The sequence below is a fragment of the Haliotis rubra genome, unplaced genomic scaffold (assembly GCF_003918875.1).
Source record: "Haliotis rubra isolate DU_JTF1 unplaced genomic scaffold, ASM391887v1 Scf375, whole genome shotgun sequence".
NCBI lineage: Eukaryota > Metazoa > Mollusca > Gastropoda > Lepetellida > Haliotidae > Haliotis > Haliotis rubra.
In genome coordinates, this window is record NW_025767052.1 from 747832 (window position 1) to 768480 (window position 20649).

Below are 20649 nucleotides of genomic sequence, written 5' to 3' on the forward strand. Positions count from 1 at the left end.
ACGGAAGTAAGATGGATGCCGACGTGGTACACTTGTTGGAGAGAGATGGTAAGTATCTTGACTATGAAGTAATTCCTCAATGATTCATCTTAAGTCGGTAACTGATTTAAAATGTCCTAGTCAAGGGGGTGTTTGCCAAAGTATTCTGAATATGGCAAGCGTAATTCATCTGGTATGGGCTGTCATGTTTGACAGAGATAGAGATAGTGTTTACATATTTTAGCAGATTTATCTCCCTTTACGGACATGTTCTAAAAATGAAGATTTACACTCTACAGCGTTTGGTGGTTATGAATCGAGTAAATTAGTTTGAAGCATACGTGTCAGTTCAAGGCTGGCGATTTATCAAGCCAAATAAACCAATATTCAGACTACTTAATGCAAGTTATGACCACGTCAGTTGAACATGGGCCTGTATTAATGTTGACATTGTTGTACTCATACAGAATACACATACATAAAAGGTACTGGCTACCGAACAGTTATGGCCACATTTTAGCGGTATTTCCAAAATTACTCCGCCGTTCGTTAAATTAATGAAACAGAATTAATTATGATGCTTAATTAGGCATTCACCGATGTGTCCAGCCCGTTCACTGCCGCCGATCATGATCATGTTTTTATATAACGCGGCGGAAGGGAATAATGGCAGTACAAATACAGTGGAAGCCCCCTAAACCGGCATTCATTGGGACCGGCAAAACATGCCGGTATAGAGGGCTTGCCGGTTTAGAGAACTTTTCAACCTGAGAATGATCTTCCCTATGCCGTAAAATATGACAGAGCAATGTTTTGCGATGATTACACAATGCCATTTATGTTACAATGTTTTGCGAGTAATAACCTTACTTCGCTTGTCAAAGCAAAGTATCTGATGTCTTTCAGCATATCAAGCAAGTATACAAGTGACACGTGTCACCCACCAATTTACCTCACCTACTTAGGCCTAATCCTTATCCATACTCAGGCGGTGGGGTAGCCTAGTGGTTAAAGCGTTGTCTCGTCATGCCAAAGACCCGGGTTCGAATCCCCACATGGGTACAATGTGTGAAGCCCATTTCTGGTGTCCCCCACCGTGATGTTGCTGGAATATTGCTAAAAGCGGCGTAAAACCAAACTCAGTCAGTCAGCTTATCCATACTCCTTTTATCAGCCAACACCAATGAGCCGATGGTAATCCACTGTGTTGTGTTGTTAATATACGTTCAGCCAATCAACAGGAGAGCCGAGATACCGGATGCCGGTTTAGAGAGTGTTATTTACTGAACAAACAGTCAATTGGGTGGTCTTTGTTGTGCCAAAATAAGGAATAAACTGACGCCGGATTAGAGGGTGTGTAAATGATCATAAATTAACTAGCTTATGCCGGGACCAAATTCTAGTGCCGATATTGAGAGCATGCCGGATTGGAGGGCTGTCGGTTTTGAGAGCTTCCACTGTAGATGTTTTCTCACAACTAACTATAACAGTTATCGCCATTCAGAATTTCTCATGCCATTCGTGAAATAATATATATTCATATCGTACAGTAACCTTGAATAATTGATTGTGTGACTATTTGAGTGTTTCTTTTACAGTAGATTGATAGGGAATGAAACAATTAATGACTTGTGACCTTAAGCTTGCTATTATATAGGTCGTAGGACATCCCCCCGACTAAGTTAAAAAAAATTATACGGTTGATAAATTTATCTATAATATTTCTCTTGCCGTGAAGAATTTTCTTTTGCTGTTCTTTATTGTTGTCAAATACCGTGGGGAAAAATACCGGAATTGTAATTGACCGGAATTGCGCATGTGTGATACTGATGTATTGGCGATAACTGTTACGCGGCGATAACTGTTGTCCAGCCAGTACACATATAGAATACCGGATACCTACCAGCCGTATTGTTTAGTGTCACGTCACCCTAACCCTAACCCTTACCCTAAACCTTACCCTAACCCTAAACAAAAGTAAACTCACATGCTTTCAAAGATGGCAGAAGGTATCCGGTATTCTGTAATCTTACCAAATCATCTTGCCTGCTATGACCACAAATCTAAAACAAATTAGTCCATCTATGTACAAAGTCTGTAATCACAAGGGCATTAAGGGATTTCTCCTTTATCCAGAAATTGAACCTGATGTATGGGAGTGTTTATATTTGGAATTTGGGAATATGTGGAGAATATGACATTTGCAGCAGATTAGGGGATTTGAGCCGTCTAGTGTACAAGTGACTCTCAAGCAAGAGAGATAACCAATGCCTGACTTTGCATGTCAATCACAGGAATCAGTTGCTAATTTCTGTATTTCATGATTTTCATTTGACTTGGCACTAATGTAAACTTTGCCAACAAGATGAAAATATGCATGGTTTAGTTAAATGCAGAAAACAAATATCAGCATGATAAGCATATATTGATGAATATTCTTGCTGCTCCAGATGTCTTCAAGAAGTTTCTGGAAGAGTCCTTTGATGTCAAGGCCCATGCTAACAGAGCCATACAAGGCCTTGCTATCTCAGAACAGCTGGGGAAGCTAGCTGAGGGAATCTCATTGTTAGACAAGGAAATACATTCACAGGTGAGGCAAAATACTTCTTTACAAGCAATCATAAGCATGAAAAGTAATGCAAGTGTGTAGGTATATAATACCAATTGCTTGTGCTGTTGATTAGTGGATTGTCTGACCCAGACTCGATTATTTACAGACCGCCGCCATATAGCTGGAATATTGCTGAGTGCGGCGTTAAACAACAAACCAACCAACATTAATATAATATGTGATTTAATTAACAATAGTTTCTGACAAAAGACATGCATATTTCAAAAACATTATGTGTTAGACATGTCTAATATTATCATGATTACAGAGTTACTAGAACACAACAGTTTTAATAACATTTCATAGCCAATACTTCTCACCAGACAATGAAATATTCTTATACGCCAAACCTAAAAAATGAATTCCATCCATCCATCTGAAGACATAGGCTGGATTGTTTTCAAATTTTGGGACCACATTCTGCATCTAAATGCAAATTTTTGTTTTGATGCATATTTTTTTAAGAATTGCAGCAATTTATAAATTTGAACTTAGAAAAGTTTGTTCAACCAATGATGTGAACTAATGATAACTAAAGGAAAGGTGAAGTGCAACGTTTACTTCTGATTTTTGAATTTTCGAGGCTAACTGTAGCTAATACTGAAGTGAGAGGAGTCACTGTTTTCAGATTGTGGAACACCATGAAGACCTGCTGTCACAGGCCACGAGTGTGGAAACCCTGGAAGGTAGGCATGTTCTCAGGATTTAATAAGCGAGGCTGTTCATATATGTTACAGTTATTCAGATATCTGAAGCAAAATTAATGTTATCATCTAGAGGTGGGCATGGGGTGTTTGTATTGTTATATAGGGTGAATGTAGCAATAGCTGTAATGTCAAGATGGTTGATCTATTGTTCTGTCGATCTGTTTCAAGTCTATATGGCTTACAAGTTAACATAAGCAATTTATCTCCCCATTTCTCATTGTAGGCTCCTATCTGATCTGTAGAACATCAACATCTATACCATATCCTAGGTCAATATACAATGTGCCAACTTGGTTCTAAATGTGACAACACAGTTGTTAATTTGATGACTCTGTTCTAAATGTGACAACTTGGTCCTAAGTGTGGCAACAACGTTGTTTGCAGGTGTTCTACAGATGATGCAGACTCGCACACAATCTCTCCTTGCAGCCATGGACAGGTGAGTCCGTCGTGTAAATATCACATAGTCTCCTTGCAGCCATGGACAGGTCATTCTCTTCCCACAGAGGTTACTCCTGTCATATCTTCCTACGTAACCTCTGTTCTAATACGGCCATATTTCCCGGTTCTCGTAAAATCCCCTAGCGGCAAAAGATCGCAAAACGAATTATCTCCCTTCTTTCTATCCAATCAGAACACGTGTCACATCGACTTAGATTCAACTTGACTAACACAAGCAAATGTGGGGCCACAAATATCCCCCATCTGCCGGGGACTTGTGTTGATGTTACACACAAGACGTTTAATGGCTAGCTTGTCCGTTGTCAACGAGGGCGATGGAGACGCCACTGATCCGCCATAACATGACTGAGTTCTGTCTAGAAGAAACGTTTGCACATCGCGCAGGGGAAGAGGTTTAGTTTTCTCGAAGCATACGGAAATTACCGAGGCCTTGCGAATGATCACTTTTGAAACAACGTCGCTGATTGCACAACTAAATCTGATTGCCTCCAATCACCAGTCTTGAACGCTCACACCATCAAAGGGCCGTATTAGAACAGAGGTTACGTAGGAAGATATGACAAGTAACCTCTGTGGGAAGAGAATGTGGACAGTTGAGTCCGTCGTGTAAATATCACATAGTCTCCTTGCAGCCATGGACAGGTGAGTCAGTCGTGTTAATATCACATAGTCTTGTAAATATGACACTGTCAGGTGAGAGAGGCCATGAAAATAGCACTATATCATCAAATCTTTGAGGGGCATTTAGAAGTGTAATGCATAAGATCCTCTGGATAAAGGACAAGTATACACCCCGAAACGTTGTGTTATTCACAATAAAGAAGTTGACATCCATAAGTCTTGCTTTTAACACTATGTCACATACATGACAAGTTTTGCATGGACCATGATATAGGTAACATATGTAAGGCTGTACTAATTGCTAAAACAGTGACAGATTATGCATTGTCACATGCTGTTTGCACAAGAGTAAACAGTCTGCAGTTTGTCAGACATAGAAAACAGTGGTTGATGGTGTACAATTCAGACCTAATTAGAAGACCCTTAAATTACAAAAATATGGTGTCCTTTTGATTCCAGTGGTTTATGAGACATGAGTTGGTCATATGCAGATTTACTTTTCAGAATCCGGACAAAGGTTTCGGAGCCATACAGCAAGATACTTGCCCGGACCACACAGCTCAGGCATTTACAGGTATGGGTTGGAGAGTATTATTAATAGTGAGCTTAGGCATTTACAGGTATGGGTTGGAGAGTATTATTAATACTGAGCTCAGGCATTTACAGGTATGGGTTGGAGAGTATTAATACTGAGCTCATACATTTACAGGTATGGGTTGGAGAGTATTGATACTGAGGAGAATACCAATGCTAATGACAGGCTGTGTTATTCATGTTCGTGAAATAGGTCACTTTTTTCAACACATTCACATTTTTAGATCAGGAGTGACTGGTGCTTTTCCTCATCTGGATGGGGACACAGGTGACTATGTTGTCACTCACTCACTCGCTCCTCATCTGGAGTTTCATCCTATTGTCCAGGTGCTGTGATTGAGATTGGGGTGATGAGGCTTGAGGTGTTGATTCAATAGCAGGCTAGGCATGATTCAACAGCAGGCTAGGCAACTGAAGTACTGGGTCAGACAACGCCAATCGTAGTTTACCATGTCATGATAGTTCTGGAATGATGCTGAAAGCCAAATAGAACTGAGCTATGTATGACTTGTCTCAGTTTGAAATTTCTTCCCACATTAAGCTGACATAACTGACTGACATACTGCCTCATGCAGGAGACGTGTGACCTGCTGCGGAGAATCATCCGAATCATGTACCTCAGCAGGCGCCTCCACACACAGCTGCAGGGTGGATCAAGGGAGATAACCAAGGCTGCACAGAGTCTCAATGAACTGGGTAGGATTTGTCACTACCAAGGATCTCTAGGGGTGCTGTTACAAGTGCAAAGTGTATCATAAACATATTGAACAACAGCTGAAAACAATTTGAGGCCTTGTATACGTTTTCTGAATACAACAGTTCTGTATTGGGTGTTTTTCAACAATATTTTTATTCTTGAATCCTGAAACCAGTTATTCAACCCCAGATCAAATGTATGACAAAGGGTCACAAATTATCTCAGCGTTTAAATACAATGATATCTTGGTGATCTGATTACTTCCAGACAACTTGGTCCAGTCTAACAGAACCCATTGTACAAGCAGAACAACCATGTGTCATTGAAATGATGAGAGATAGTTGACTAGTCAATGAAAGTCAGTTTTTATGTCTTTACAGACTATGTGTGCGAAGGTGTAGACCTGAGTGGTATTGAGGTGATTGAAACGGACCGGAGGTTCATCAAGCAGGCGAGGAAGGAGGTGGAGACACAGGCCCAGAAGATGCTGGAGCAGGGCATGGAGACGCAGGTAACACTTGACGCTCACTCACCTTTAACTCTTACCTTTCTCACACCTGTCTCTCTCCATTTACCTGTCCGGTATCACTCCAACGCCTCTCCCATGCTTGATTACAAGAGATGATTGTGGCAATGCTGTGGACACAGTTACTTTGCTGCTTATCACATTTCCAGTGTATTTTGTTCACCTATTTATACATCCACTGGTGTAATCCACAGAACCAAACCCAGGTGGCCACAGCCCTCCAGGTGTTCCACAACCTCACCAGTCTCCACACAGTGGTGGAGAAGGTCATCAATGGCTGTAAGGAGACATTACACGGCAGTGTGAGGAGTTCTATCAACGTACAGACCTTATCACATGCACAGGGTACCAGCAGAGGTTAGACTTGTGTATAATACATTCTCAAACATCTAGAGTAGCCTGGTAGATCCATGAACCTGAATGAAGGAGCAATCAGTATGTAAAGATGACAACTATACCATTTACTGGACATGGCTTACGCAGTGGTAACTGGCTAAGGCTGCAGGCTGTCGCTCCCGCTGCACCAATCTTACATGCCTCTTGGGCCCTTAGGGTTAGTTTGTGGGCTTGGGTAGGTTACCCTCTTGGATCCCCTTTACAATCCTGCAGGTTGCAACAGTAGCTAGGGTTATCTTGAGGTAGGGTATGGGTTAGCTATCACATATGACAAACTGAAATGTAAATTGGAGAAATGATGTAAGCATGTTTGCAGGGAGAATTATTGTTCCTGACTTAATCTAGCCTAGGGACTTCTATAGAATGTGTAGACACAACTGATCAGGATTGTACAACTCTGGACATACTGCAGGTCCTGGGAAAGCTGCTATGCCAGCGCCGGGCAACACTGCCGCCATGAGAGCCTCACTGTGGACCAACATGGAACAGCTGATGGACAGCATCTACGCCTCGTGCGCCCAGGTGAGTACAGGAGGGGAAGGGAGATAGAGAGAAAGGGGGAAGGGGACAAAGATCAACTGATGGACAGCATCTACGCCTCGTGTGCCCATGTATGAACAGGAATGGGAGTAAGGGAGATGGAGGTGGGGGGGTGGGTGCTGTCGGCAGCCTATGGATGGCATGTTATGCCTAGTGCCCTGGTATGTACAGGAGAGGGAGTAAGGGAGATGGAGGTGGGGGTGGGTGCTGTCGGCAGCCTATGGATGGCATGTTATGCCTAGTGCTCAGGTATGTACAGGAGAGGGAGTAAGGGAGATGGAGGTGGGGGTGGGTGCTGTCGGCAGCCTATGGATGGCATGTTATGCCTAGTGCCCAGGTATGTACAGGAGAGGGAGTAAGGGAGATGGAGGTGGGGGGTGGGTGCTGTCGGCAGCCTATGGATGGCACCTTATGCCTAGTGCTCAGGCGTGTACAGGAAGGTGATGTCAAAGGGTAACTGCTGGATGCATATATACTTTGTGTGCCATGGTGAGAGTTGACAAGCAGGTATAAAGATTTTGACCTGTTTATTCTTGGGTACAGATGCTGGTACCCTTATCAACCAAGTGTTGAGCTCATGTTATCTGGCCTGTTCTTTGTTCAGATTCAACATCTCCAGAAGGTGCTGGTGAAGAAGCGTGACCCAGTCACCCATGTGTGCTTCATCGAGGAGCTGGCCAAGGTAAGGATACTGGTAGCTGGGGATGAGGCGACCATGTTTGCATAACATCTTATTGGGGTTGGATGTGTTCATTCAGACGATAGGAGAGTAAAGATCTAAGATATGGATTGAACACTATTGAGCCTCAAACATTGAAATCCATATGACCTTTGAGGGGGTCACTAACATATACTTGACATACAAAAATAGGCCAACTGCCAATATTTATATCTGTGTTGACTGGTTTGTAGTTATGTTGACCCCGAGTAAATATTGGGTGTGTGCTTGACATAGTGTACTTCATAACTATACTAGCAACACAGAATACTCTGAAAAGAAAGTTTATGGTCTTGCAGCATCGTCACGGAGATGTGAACATTATGCAGGAGTTTTGGGAGAGTGTTACCAACATGTTAACTTCAGAGTTCAACGGTGCCGCAGAAAGTGAGTAATAGTACTACGACACAGATTTGCTGCCTCAGCCTTTGGAGGTCAGAGTCTTTGATTTATTGTGATGTGTGACATACCTGAACATGACATGTGACATACCTGAACATGACGTGTGACATGCCTGAGAATGGCGTATGACATGCCTGAGAATGGAGTATGACATACCTGAGAATGACATTGTGACATACCTGAACATGATGTGTGGCATGCCTGAGAATGGCGTATGACATGCCTGAGAATGGAGTATGACATACCAGAGAATGACATTGTGACATACCTGAACATGACGTGTGACATGCCTGAGAATGGCGTATGACATGCCTGAGAATGGAGTATGACATACCTGAGAATGACATTGTGACATGCCTGACATGCCGTGTGACATGCCTGAACATGACATGTGACGTGCCTGAACATGATGTGTTACATGCCTGAACGTGACGTGTCACATACCTGAACATGACGTGTGACGTGCCTGAACATGACGTGTGACATGCCTGAACATGATATATGACACACCTGAACACGATATGTGACATGCCTGAACATGACATGTGACATGCCTGAACATGGATTGTCACTTATCCTTTTGTTCACTGTTTGCCTGGTGATTTACACATCCATGTGATGCATCTGAGGACATGTCCATGGCCAACACTTGCAGCTCACATTCACATTCACATTCGCACCAAACATTTCTTCCAAACTATGTATCATATCAACATCACATCCCAATAACTTGATTATTGATGCAGAATACAATTTTCAAGCCAACCTCTCCTCCTGGAAAGTCTTTGGACATATTACTTTCAATTAGAGGATGTCCTTATAACCTATTGAGTAATACTTTTCTCAGATGTCATTAGATTACTCAAACAGATGTTTTCAATGTTCTCCAGCCTCCATGTTCCTGAAGCAAGCCTTTGAGGGTGAATATCCCAAACTGTTACGTCTGTACAATGATCTGTGGAAGCGACTCCACCAATTCAGCATCAATATGATGGTGACCCCGACCGCTGCCCCGGACGTCCCCTCTATTGATGACACCAAGGAAGTAGACTTCTTTGTGCAAACTGCAAGGAACAAGGAAAATGCTTACGAGTGAGTCTAAGTTCTCAAACCTGTTTGGTCTGTTACATAGTCCCATAGAGATTTCTTGTTCGAGTTCAACCCCAGTAAATTATACTGGGTTGTCAGAGGACCTGGTGGCCAGACTCACTGCCCTGGTTGAAATAGCATGTCCACATATCCATATTTGCTCCTTGATACAATCTCTTAAGTTATATATCATGCTACCGGATATGTCTTGAAGTCATTTCAGGTGGGTGCAGTCAGAATGCCTCATGAGCAGCTCTTGCCATGGTATGATAATGTCTTTGCATATTCTTTTAGCTCTGAGAAGGCACTGAGAGAAACTCTGTCCAACTTTGAGAATGCATACCTGTCCAAATCTCTGTCTCGGTTGTTCGACCCAATCAACTTGGTGTTCTCCAGTGGAACAGCCAACCCACCAACACACGAAGAGGTGGACAACATCGTTAAGACAATAACAAGGTAATGTATTGCTAGTACTGAGCCTTTGATAGATTGTGATTTGTGAAAACAAATTGGGGAGATTCAATTACAGCTTCAAATTAGACTAAACATGGAGGTTGTGTTCATTTCCAGAGCAGATCTTACAAAACCTATTATGAGACACATACACCCATCTATTGTTCAGCTGGAGTCCTTTGATACACATGACATGTATACCTGACAGGAGTTTATAACTGGAGATGATACTGATGACAATTTGTGTTGCCAGTGAGCTGAATGTGGCCAGTGTGGACGGGAAACTCAGCGTCACCGTGGCCAAGAACGTTGCCAAGACTGTGCAGCTGTTCTGTGTGAAGAGTGAACAGCTGGTAAGTAGTATTTCACAGCACAAGGTCAACTAGTACCATTGTCTAGACAGTGAAATAACAGCTGGTAAGTAGTATTTCACAGCACAAGGTCAACTATTACCGTTGTCTAGACAGTGAAATAACAGCTGGTAAGTAGTATTTCACAGCACAAGGTCAACTAGTACAGTGAAATAACAGCTGGTAAGTAGTATTTAGCACAAGGTCAAATAAGTACCGCTTGACAGTGAAATAACAGCTGGTAAGTAGTATTTCACAGCACAAGGTCAACTAGTACCGTTGTCTAGACAGTGAAATTTGGACAGTAAAGTAGAACTCGCTCTAACTAGATCTTTACAGAGTACTTTTAACCATTTAAAGTTATATCTGGCATCATAAAAGGAGGAAAAATTATAAAATACTCTGCAAGATGATATGTAGATGACAATTCTTCGCATCTTGCCATAGCTATCGACGGACGGCGAGGCTAGCCAGGTGATTGGAGCCCCGACAGCCGGACAGTCCCGGAACTCCTGCGTGGTAAACACTCTGTACCAGCTGCACCAGGCTGTCGTCAAGGTAACCCCCTTGTTCTGTGTTGTATGTATGAACAGGTGTCTGGAAAGGGTAATCACAGGCTGTCACAAGAGGCGGCTTCACTGATCCAGTGACTTGGCTGACTGCATGTTGTTGTATTCTGATGACATCGATGGTTGCTCATTATTCTCTGGCCAGCCCCAGTTATATGAAGACAGTTGTCATGTTGCTTATGTGGCAAGGCACCAAGGTATGATCTGAATCATATCACTTCACGCTGTGGGAAGCTAGCCTAGTTGTTAAAGTGAAATGGTACCTGGTTTCAGTTCCAACTTTATTGCTTACAGTCATCTTACTGAATAAAGTTGCAGTCAATGTGACTTGCTCTATCACTCATACATGTAATTTGATCTTGATTCAACCCGTGAAGATCCGGGTTAGAGGTGATCTTCAGTAACCCATGCTTGTCGTAAGAGGTGACTAATCGGATCAGGCTCGCTGACTTGGTTGACACATGTCATCATATCCCAATTGCATAAGTCAATGCTCATGCTGTTGATCACTGGATTTTCTGGTCCAGACTCAATTATTTTCAGACCCCCGCCATATAGCTGGAATAATGCTGAGTGCAGCATAAAGCAAAACTCACTCACTCACTAAATCTTGATTGACAATTTGAGCCTTAAAGTGTTAAAGTCATGGACAAACCTTCCAGGTGATGAGTGGAATGGATGCCTACCCAAAGGAAGCCATTAGCAGCATCGAGGCAGCATTACAGGTATGTCTGTCTTGTTATATCACATTAGTGATACTTCTTAAGGTCTACAGGTATAACTCATTATGTCACAGCTACAGCAGGACAGGTATATCTGGTTATAACACTACTACAGCAGGGCAGGTATATCTGGTTATGTCACAGCTACAGCAGGGCAGGTATATCTGGTTATGCCACAGCTACATCAGGACAGGTATATCTGGTTATAACACTACTACAGCAGGACAGGTATATCTCGTTATGCCACAGCTACAGCAGGACAGGTATATCTCGTTATGCCACAGCTACAGCAGGACAGGTATATCTGGTTATGTCACAGCTACAGCAGGACAGGTATATCTCGTTATGCAACAGCTACAGCAGGACAGGTATATCTCGTTATGCCACAGCTACAGCAGGACAGGTATATCTCGTTATGCCACAGCTACAGCAGGACAGGTATATCTCGTTATGCCACAGCTACAGCAGGACAGGTATATCTCGTTATGCCACAGCTACAGCAGGACGGGTATATCTGGTTATGTCACAGCTACAGCAGGACAGGTATATCTTGTTATAACACTACTACAGCAGGGTAGGTATATCTTGTTATAACACTACTACAGCAGGATAGGTATATCTGGTTATAACACTACTACAGCAGGGTAGGTATATCTTGTTATAACACTACTACAGCAGGGCAGGTACATCTCGTTATGCCACAGCTACAGCAGGACAGGTATATCTGGTTATAACACTACTACAGCAGGGCAGGTATATCTGGTTATGCCACAGCTACATCAGGACAGGTATATCTGGTTATAACACTACTACAGCAGGGCAGGTATATCTTGTTATAACACTACTACAGCAGGGCAGGTATATCTTGTTATGTCACAGCTACAGCAGGACAGGTATATCTGGTTATAACACTACTACAGCAGGGCAGGTATATCTTGTTATGCCACAGCTACATCAGGACAGGTATATCTGGTTATAACACTACTACAGCAGGGCAGGTATATCTTGTTATAACACTACTACAGCAGGGCAGGTATATCTTGTTATGTCACAGCTACAGCAGGACAGGTATATCTGGTTATAACACTACTACAGCAGGGCAGGTATATCTTGTTATGCCACAGCTACATCAGGACAGGTATATCTGGTAATAACACTACTAAAGCAGGGCAGGTATATCTTGTTATAACACTACTACAGCAGGGCAGGTACATCTCGTTATGTCACAGCTACAGCAGGACAGGTATATCTGGTTATAACACTACTACAGCAGGGCAGGTATATCTTGTTATGCCACAGCTACATCAGGACAGGTATATCTGGTTATAACACTACTACAGCAGGGCAGGTATATCTGGTTATGCCACAGCTACATCAGGACAGGTATATCTGGTTATAACACTACTACAGCAGGGCAGGTATATCTGGTTATAACACTACTACAGCAGGGCAGGTATATCTGGTTATGCCACAGCTACAGCAGGGACAGGTATATCTGGTTTATAACACTACTACAGCAGGGTAGGTATATCTAGTTATACCACAGCTACAGCAGGACAGGTATATCTCGTTATGCCACAGCTACAGCAGGACAGGTATATCTGGTTATAACACTACTACAGCAGGGCAGGTATATCTGGTTATGCCACTAGCTACAGCAGGACAGGTATATCTGGTTATAACACACTACTACAGCAGGGCAGGGCAGGTATATCTGGTTATAACACTACTACAGCAGGGCAGGTATATCTCGTTATGCCACAGCTACAGCAGGACAGGTATATCTGGTTATAACACTACTACAGCAGGGTAGGTATATCTCGTTATGCCACAGCTACAGCAGGACAGGTATATCTCGTTATGCCACAGCTACAGCAGGACAGGTATATCTGGTTATAACACTACTACAGCAGGGCAGGTATATCTGGTTATGCCACAGCTACAGCAGGACAGGTATATCTCGTTATGCCACAGCTACAGCAGGGCAGGTATATCTGGTTATGTCACAGCTACAGCAGGACAGGTATATCTGGTTATAACACTACTACAGCAGGGTAGGTATATCTCGTTATGCCACAGCTACAGCAGGACAGGTATATCTCGTATGCCACAGCTACAGCAGGACAGGTATATCTGGTTATAACACTACTACAGCAGAGCAGGTATATCTGGTTATAACACTACTACAGCAGGGCAGGTATATCTGGTTATAACACTACTACAGCAGGGTAGGTATATCTCGTTATGCCACAGCTACAGCAGGACAGGTATATCTCGTTATGCCACAGCTACAGCAGGACAGGTATGTCTGGTTATAACACTACTACAGCAGGGCAGGTATATCTGGTTATGCCACAGCTACAGCAGGACAGGTATATCTGGTTATAACACTACTACAGCAGGGTAGGTATATCTCGTTATGCCACAGCTACAGCAGGACAGGTATATCTCGTTATGCCACAGCTACAGCAGGACAGGTATATCTTGTTATGCCACAGCTACAGCAGGACAGGTATATCTTGTTATGCCACAGCTACAGCAGGACAGGTATATCTTGTTATGCCACAGCTACAGCAGGACAGGTATATCTTGTTATGCCACAGCTACAGCAGGACAGGTATATCTTGTTATTCCACAGCTACAGCAGGACAGGTATATCTTGTTATGTCACAGCTACAGCAGGACACGTATATCTCGTTATGCCACAGCTACAGCAGGACAGGTATATCTGGTTATGTCACAGCTTCAGCAGGACAGGTATATCTGGTTATAACACTACTACAGCAGGACAGGTATATCTGGTTATGCCACAGCTACAGCAGGACAGGTATATCTGGTTATAACACTACTACAGCAGGACAGGTATATCTTGTTATAACACTACTACAGCAGGGCAGGTATATCTTGTTATGTCACAGCTACAGCAGGACAGGTATATCTCGTTATGTCACAGCTACAGCAGGACAGGTATATCTCGTTATGTCACAGCTACAGCAGGACAGGTATATCTCGTTATGCCACAGCTACAGCAGGGCAGGTATATCTGGTTATGTCACAGCTACAGCAGGACAGGTATATCTGGTTATAACACTACTACAGCAGGACAGGTATATCTGGTTATGCCACAGCTACAGCAGGACAGGTATATCTTGTTATGCCACAGCTACAGCAGGACAGGTATATCTCGTTATGTCACAGCTACAGCAGGACAGGTATATCTCGTTATGCCACAGCTACAGCAGGGCAGGTATATCTGGTTATGTCACAGCTACAGCAGGACAGGTATATCTTGTTATAACACTACTACAGCAGGACAGGTATATCTGGTTATGCCACAGCTACAGCAGGACAGGTATATCTTGTTATGCCACAGCTACAGCAGGACAGGTATATCTCGTTATGTCACAGCTACAGCAGGACAGGTATATCTCGTTATGTCACAGCTACAGCAGGACAGGTATATCTCGTTATGCCACAGCTACAGCAGGGCAGGTATATCTGGTTATGTCACAGCTACAGCAGGACAGGTATATCTGGTTATAACACTACTACAGCAGGACAGGTATATCTGGTTATGCCACAGCTACAGCAGGACAGGTATATCTGGTTATAACACTACTACAGCAGGGCAGGTATATCTGGTTATAACACTACTACAGCAGGACAGGTATATCTTGTTATGCCACAGCTACAGCAGGACAGGTATATCTCGTTATGTCACAGCTACAGCAGGACAGGTATATCTCGTTATGTCACAGCTACAGCAGGACAGGTATATCTCGTTATGCCACGCTACAGCAGGGCAGGTATATCTGGTTATGTCACAGCTACAGCAGGACAGGTATATCTGGTTATAACACTACTACAGCAGGACAGGTATATCTGGTTATGCCACAGCTACAGCAGGACAGGTATATCTTGTTATGCCACAGCTACAGCAGGACAGGTATATCTCGTTATGTCACAGCTACAGCAGGACAGGTATATCTCGTTATGTCACAGCTACAGCAGGACAGGTATATCTCGCTTATGTCACAGCTACAGCAGGACAGGTATATCTCGTTATGCCACAGCTACAGCAGGGCAGGTATATCTGGTTATGTCACAGCTACAGCACAGGGACAGGTATATCTGGTTATGCCACAGCTACAGCAGGACAGGTATATCTGGTTATAACACTACTACAGCAGGACAGGTATATCTGGTTATGCCACAGCTACAGCAGGACAGGTATATCTGGTTATAACACTACTACAGCAGGACAGGTATATCTGGTTATGCCACAGCTACAGGACAGGTACAGGTATATCTGGTTATAACACTACTACAGCAGGGCAGGTATATCTCGTTATGTCACAGCTACAGCAGGACAGGTATATCTCGTTATGTCACAGCTACAGCAGGACAGGTATATCTCGTTATGTCACAGCTACAGCAGGACAGGTATATCTCGTTATGCCACAGCTACAGCAGGGCAGGTATATCTGGTTATGTCACAGCTACAGCAGGACAGGTATATCTGGTTATAACACTACTACAGCAGGACAGGTATATCTGGTTATGCCACAGCTACAGCAGGACAGGTATATCTTGTTATGCCACAGCTACAGCAGGACAGGTATATCTCGTTATGTCACAGCTACAGCAGGACAGGTATATCTCGTTATGTCACAGCTACAGCAGGACACGTATATCTCGTTATGCCACAGCTACAGCAGGGCAGGTACATCTGGTTATGTCACAGCTACAGCAGGACAGGTATATCTGGTTATAACACTACTACAGCAGGACAGGTATATCTGGTTATGCCACAGCTACAGCAGGACAGGTATATCTGGTTATAACACTACTACAGCAGGGCAGGTATATCTGGTTATAACACTACTACAGCAGGACAGGTATATCTCGTTATGTCACAGCTACATCAGGACAGGTATATCTTGTTATGCCACAGCTACAGCAGGACACGTATATCTCGTTATGCCACAGCTACATCAGGACAGGTATATCTCGTTATGTCACAGCTACAGCAGGACACGTGATATCCTCGTTATGCCACAGCTACAGCAGGGCAGGTACATCTGGTTATGTCACAGCTACAGCAGGACAGGTATATCTGGTTATAACACTACTACAGCAGGACAGGTATATCTCGTTATGTCACAGCTACACGGACAGGACAGGTATATCTGGTTATAACACTACTACAGCAGGGCAGGTATATCTGGTTATAACACTACTACAGCAGGGCAGGTATATCTCTTGGTTATGTCACAGCTACATCAGGACAGGTATATCTGGTTATAACACTACTACAGCAGGACAGGTATATCTTGTTATGTCACAGCTACGGCAGGACAGGTATATCTGGTTATAACACTACTACAGCAGGACAGGTATATCTGGTTATAACACTACTACAGCAGGACAGGTACATCTCGTTATGCCACAGCTACAGCAGGACAGGTATATCTTGTTATGCCACAGCTACAGCAGGACAGGTATATCTGGTTATGCCACAGCTACAGCAGGACAGGTATATCTGGTTATAACACTACTACAGCAGGGCAGGTATATCTGGTTATAACACTACTACAGCAGGGCAGGTATATCTCGTTATGCCACAGCTACAGCAGGACAGGTATATCTGGTTATAACACTACTACAGCAGGGTAGGTATATCTCGTTATGCCACAGCTACAGCAGGGCAGGTACATCTCGTTATGCCACAGCTACAGCAGGACAGGTATATCTAGTTGTAACACAGCTACAGCAGGACAGGTATATCTGGTTGTAACTAGAGCTGTGTATTGTGGCCTAAGTGGCGAGACGATATATCCCGATACTAGTTTAATGAGGCGAGACGATATATCATGAAAGTATTGGCAAGGAACCTGCGAGACGATTATCATCACGATACAGTGATGGCGATACGATACTTATCCCGATACTTTACAATCCTAAAAACAGGACATATATGATAGATAAAATGACCGAATCTATATTTGTTATTCAGCAGAGCATGTGTTACATTCACACACACTTAAAAGGCTGTTCATGTAATAAAGTTTCAGCATTTAATGCCTAAAGGTCACATGCAACGTAAAACACAACTTTGCAGATTCTGATACCTTTCGGTATGGACATACCGAAACAAATCGCCAAAAATGCAAATTCAACTTATAAAGTTGAAAAATAACGCGATGAAGAAAAACGCGCAAAATCGGAGTTCAAACGTTTCACTAGTTTTCCCCAGACTTCTCTGGGGAAAACGGGTTTCAACAGCTGGGCTGCGCTCATAGCACGTGCGCAAGTAAATAGGTTCACGCAGCTTGGAAGCGGGTTGTCAGGTGAATACTCCGTGAAGGCTTTGGTGTGAGCTATTTTCTAATGTTTTGTTGATATCTCACAGGCGCGAGCTTTTATATGTTATGACAGTAAATTAACTGTTTATATAATTTCATTTGTCTATTTCACCACACGTTCTTCTTACCGAGACACTTTCTCAGTTCGATACTTAAAAGCAATGTCATTATTTAGCGTTGACAGAATTTCTAACTGATATATAGATATGTCGTTGTCACAGACAAAACTCAATTTCTTGTTTTATTGACACCTGTGTGTGTGTCTGCCTGCCTGTCTGCTAATGACAATATTCTACACAACTGCGATCACTGACCACATGCAATTTGAACTTAACACCAATCAGGCTATACACCATAAACAAAATGTATTGATTTATGGCCCGAGTTCGGTCTCTGTCACATTATGTAATTACACAGACAGGTAGGTGTGATACTTGAACACATGACATGTTATGATGTGTGTTGATTGCAAAATGTTATACACAAAAAATGAGCATGTATTTACAAAACCCAACATCTCTATATATATATACACACAATTAGCCGTGAAGGCATCTACAAATGAACCAGCCGTTACACTTGAGTGCACACCCACCCGCTCTGACTGGGTTCGGTATCCCGCTGCTTCGCTTTCTTGGGAAGTAAACCCGAAGTACACAATTTTGCACTTTCGATTTGGCGATTGTACGCTTATAAATTTTGTTTATATATTTTTCATAACCAGCAATGTATATTATATGTCATGAATAAGGATAATTGTGTTTTAATTATGTTTGATTTTTGGTTGCATGTGACCTTTATAAAACATGTTTCAATTACTTAAAGACAAGTCTTTACAGTTCACAGAGATTGTTCACATGCTTTCACTGATACACTAACTCCTTTGTTCATGTAACAAAGATGGCAGACACAAACAAATTCCTTTTAGGTTCAGTTTGTTTTTAAAATTCAGAAAAATTTCAAAGAGACTCCTTTCCTATTACTTATGCATTACTCCCTACAACTTTAAGTAATATTTAAGTAGTATCGGGATATATCGTCTCTGGTGGCGATACATCGATGTATCATGGACCCTCGCGATATATATATCCTGATATATTGCCTAAACGTGTTTTGTATCGATGCACTCGTATCGCGTAGTTGACGATGCAAACATCGATACTATCGATGAATCGTTACACCACTAGTTGTAACACAGCTACAGCAGGACAGGTATATCTGGTTGTAACACTCTTGTATAACACTATGCTTCCTGGTGTTGTAGAAAGCTGCTGTTATTTCAGGGCGTCGTGGCTCTCATGGGTGCCGCCATCAACCCGCTGCTGTCTTCCATCTCAGATGCTCTGGAGGCTATCATCCTCACCATACACCAGGAAGACTTCTCAGGGTAGGTGGCACATCTGTCCTGGATATTCCGGGCTTGTGCTGCATGTTCTGAGACTCTTATCATTGTTCTCTACATATTGTCTTTACATTTCTGTAGCCCAGCCCCTAGTGTCAACCAGACTGAGGCTCAGCGTTCTCTGTATATTGACCTTTGTATTTCTGTCTTGTAGCCCTGCCACTAGTGACAACCAGGCTCAGTGTTCTCTGTATATTGACCTTTGTATTTCTGTCTTGTAGCCCAGCCCCTAGTGACAACCAGACTGAGGCTCAGTGTTCTCTATATATTGACCTTTGTATTTCTGTCTTGTAGCCCCACCCCTAGTGACAACCAGACTGAAGCTCAGTGTTCTCTATATATTGACCTTTGTATTTCTGTCTTGTAGCCCCGCCCCTAGTGACAACCAGGCTCAGTGTTCTCTGTATATCCACCTTTGTATTTCTGTCTTGTAGCCCCACCCCTAGTGTCAACCAGGCTCAGTGTTCTCTGTATATTGACCTTTGTATTTCTGTCTTGTAGCCCCGCCCCTAGTGACAACCAGGCTCAGTGTTCTCTGTATATTGACCTTTGTATTTCTGTCTTGTAGCCCCACCTAGTGACAACCAGGCTCAGTGTTCTCTGTATATTGACCTTTGTATTTCTGTCTTGTAGCCCCTACTCTAGTGACAACCAGGCTCAGTGTTCTCTGTATATTGACCTTTGTATTTCTGTCTTGTAGCCCTCCCCTAGTGACAACCAGGCTCAGTGTTCTCTGTATATTGACCTTTGTATTTCTGTCTTATAGCCCTCACTCTAGTGACAACCAGACTCAGTGTTCTCTGAATATTGACCTTTGTATTTCTTGTCTTGTAGCCCTCACTCCTAGTGACAACCAGACTCAGTGTTCTCTGAATATTGACCTTTGTATTTCTGTCTTGTAGCCCCACTCCTAGTGACAACCAGGCTCAGTGTTCTCTGTATATTGACCTTTGTATTTCTGTCTTGTAGCCCCTACTCTAGTGACAACCAGACTCAGTGTTCTCTGAATATTGACCTTTGTATTTCTGTCTTGTAGTCCCACTCTAGTGACAACCAGACTCAGTGTTCTCTGAATATTGACCTTTGTATTTCTATCTTGTAGCCCCACTCCTAGTGACAACCAGGCTCAGTGTTCTCTGTATATTGACCTTTGTATTTGTCTTGTAGCCCCAGCTCCTAGTGACAACCAGGCTCAGTGTTCTCTATATATTGACCTTTGTATTTCTGTCTTGTAGCCCCACTCTAGTGACAACCAGACTCAGTGTTCTCTCTGAATATTGACCTTTGTATTTCTGTCTTGTAGCCCCACCCCTAGTGACAACCAGGCTCAGTGTTCTCTGTATATTGACCTTTGTATTTCTGTCTTGTAGCCCCACCCTAGTGACAACCAGGCTCAGTGTTCTCTATATATTGACCTTTGTATTTCTTGTCTTGTAGCCCTCACTC

General features: G+C 43.0%; 1 protein-coding gene across 2 annotated transcripts in view; it reads left to right on the top strand.

The window, feature by feature from the left end:
- LOC124286073 (conserved oligomeric Golgi complex subunit 5-like) overlaps nucleotides 1-20649 on the top strand; it is a 27611-nt gene continuing 6962 nt past the window's right edge. Inside the window, exons 1-17 of one of the 2 annotated variants that reach the window (XM_046722394.1) lie at nucleotides 1-48; nucleotides 2430-2569; nucleotides 3219-3276; nucleotides 3682-3736; nucleotides 4885-4954; nucleotides 5550-5670; nucleotides 6052-6182; nucleotides 6392-6554; nucleotides 7006-7115; nucleotides 7738-7815; nucleotides 8151-8238; nucleotides 9144-9345; nucleotides 9637-9798; nucleotides 10049-10148; nucleotides 10593-10703; nucleotides 11377-11439; nucleotides 19085-19188. In XM_046722394.1, the coding sequence (XP_046578350.1) occupies nucleotides 12-48; nucleotides 2430-2569; nucleotides 3219-3276; nucleotides 3682-3736; nucleotides 4885-4954; nucleotides 5550-5670; nucleotides 6052-6182; nucleotides 6392-6554; nucleotides 7006-7115; nucleotides 7738-7815; nucleotides 8151-8238; nucleotides 9144-9345; nucleotides 9637-9798; nucleotides 10049-10148; nucleotides 10593-10703; nucleotides 11377-11439; nucleotides 19085-19188 (1793 nt within the window). In that variant the 5' untranslated portion in view covers nucleotides 1-11. Of the gene's footprint in view, nucleotides 49-2429; nucleotides 2570-3218; nucleotides 3277-3681; nucleotides 3737-4386; nucleotides 4402-4884; nucleotides 4955-5549; nucleotides 5671-6051; nucleotides 6183-6391; nucleotides 6555-7005; nucleotides 7116-7737; nucleotides 7816-8150; nucleotides 8239-9143; nucleotides 9346-9636; nucleotides 9799-10048; nucleotides 10149-10592; nucleotides 10704-11376; nucleotides 11440-19084; nucleotides 19189-20649 lie in introns of those variants that run through there. The other variant, XM_046722395.1, reaches the window with a different exon arrangement.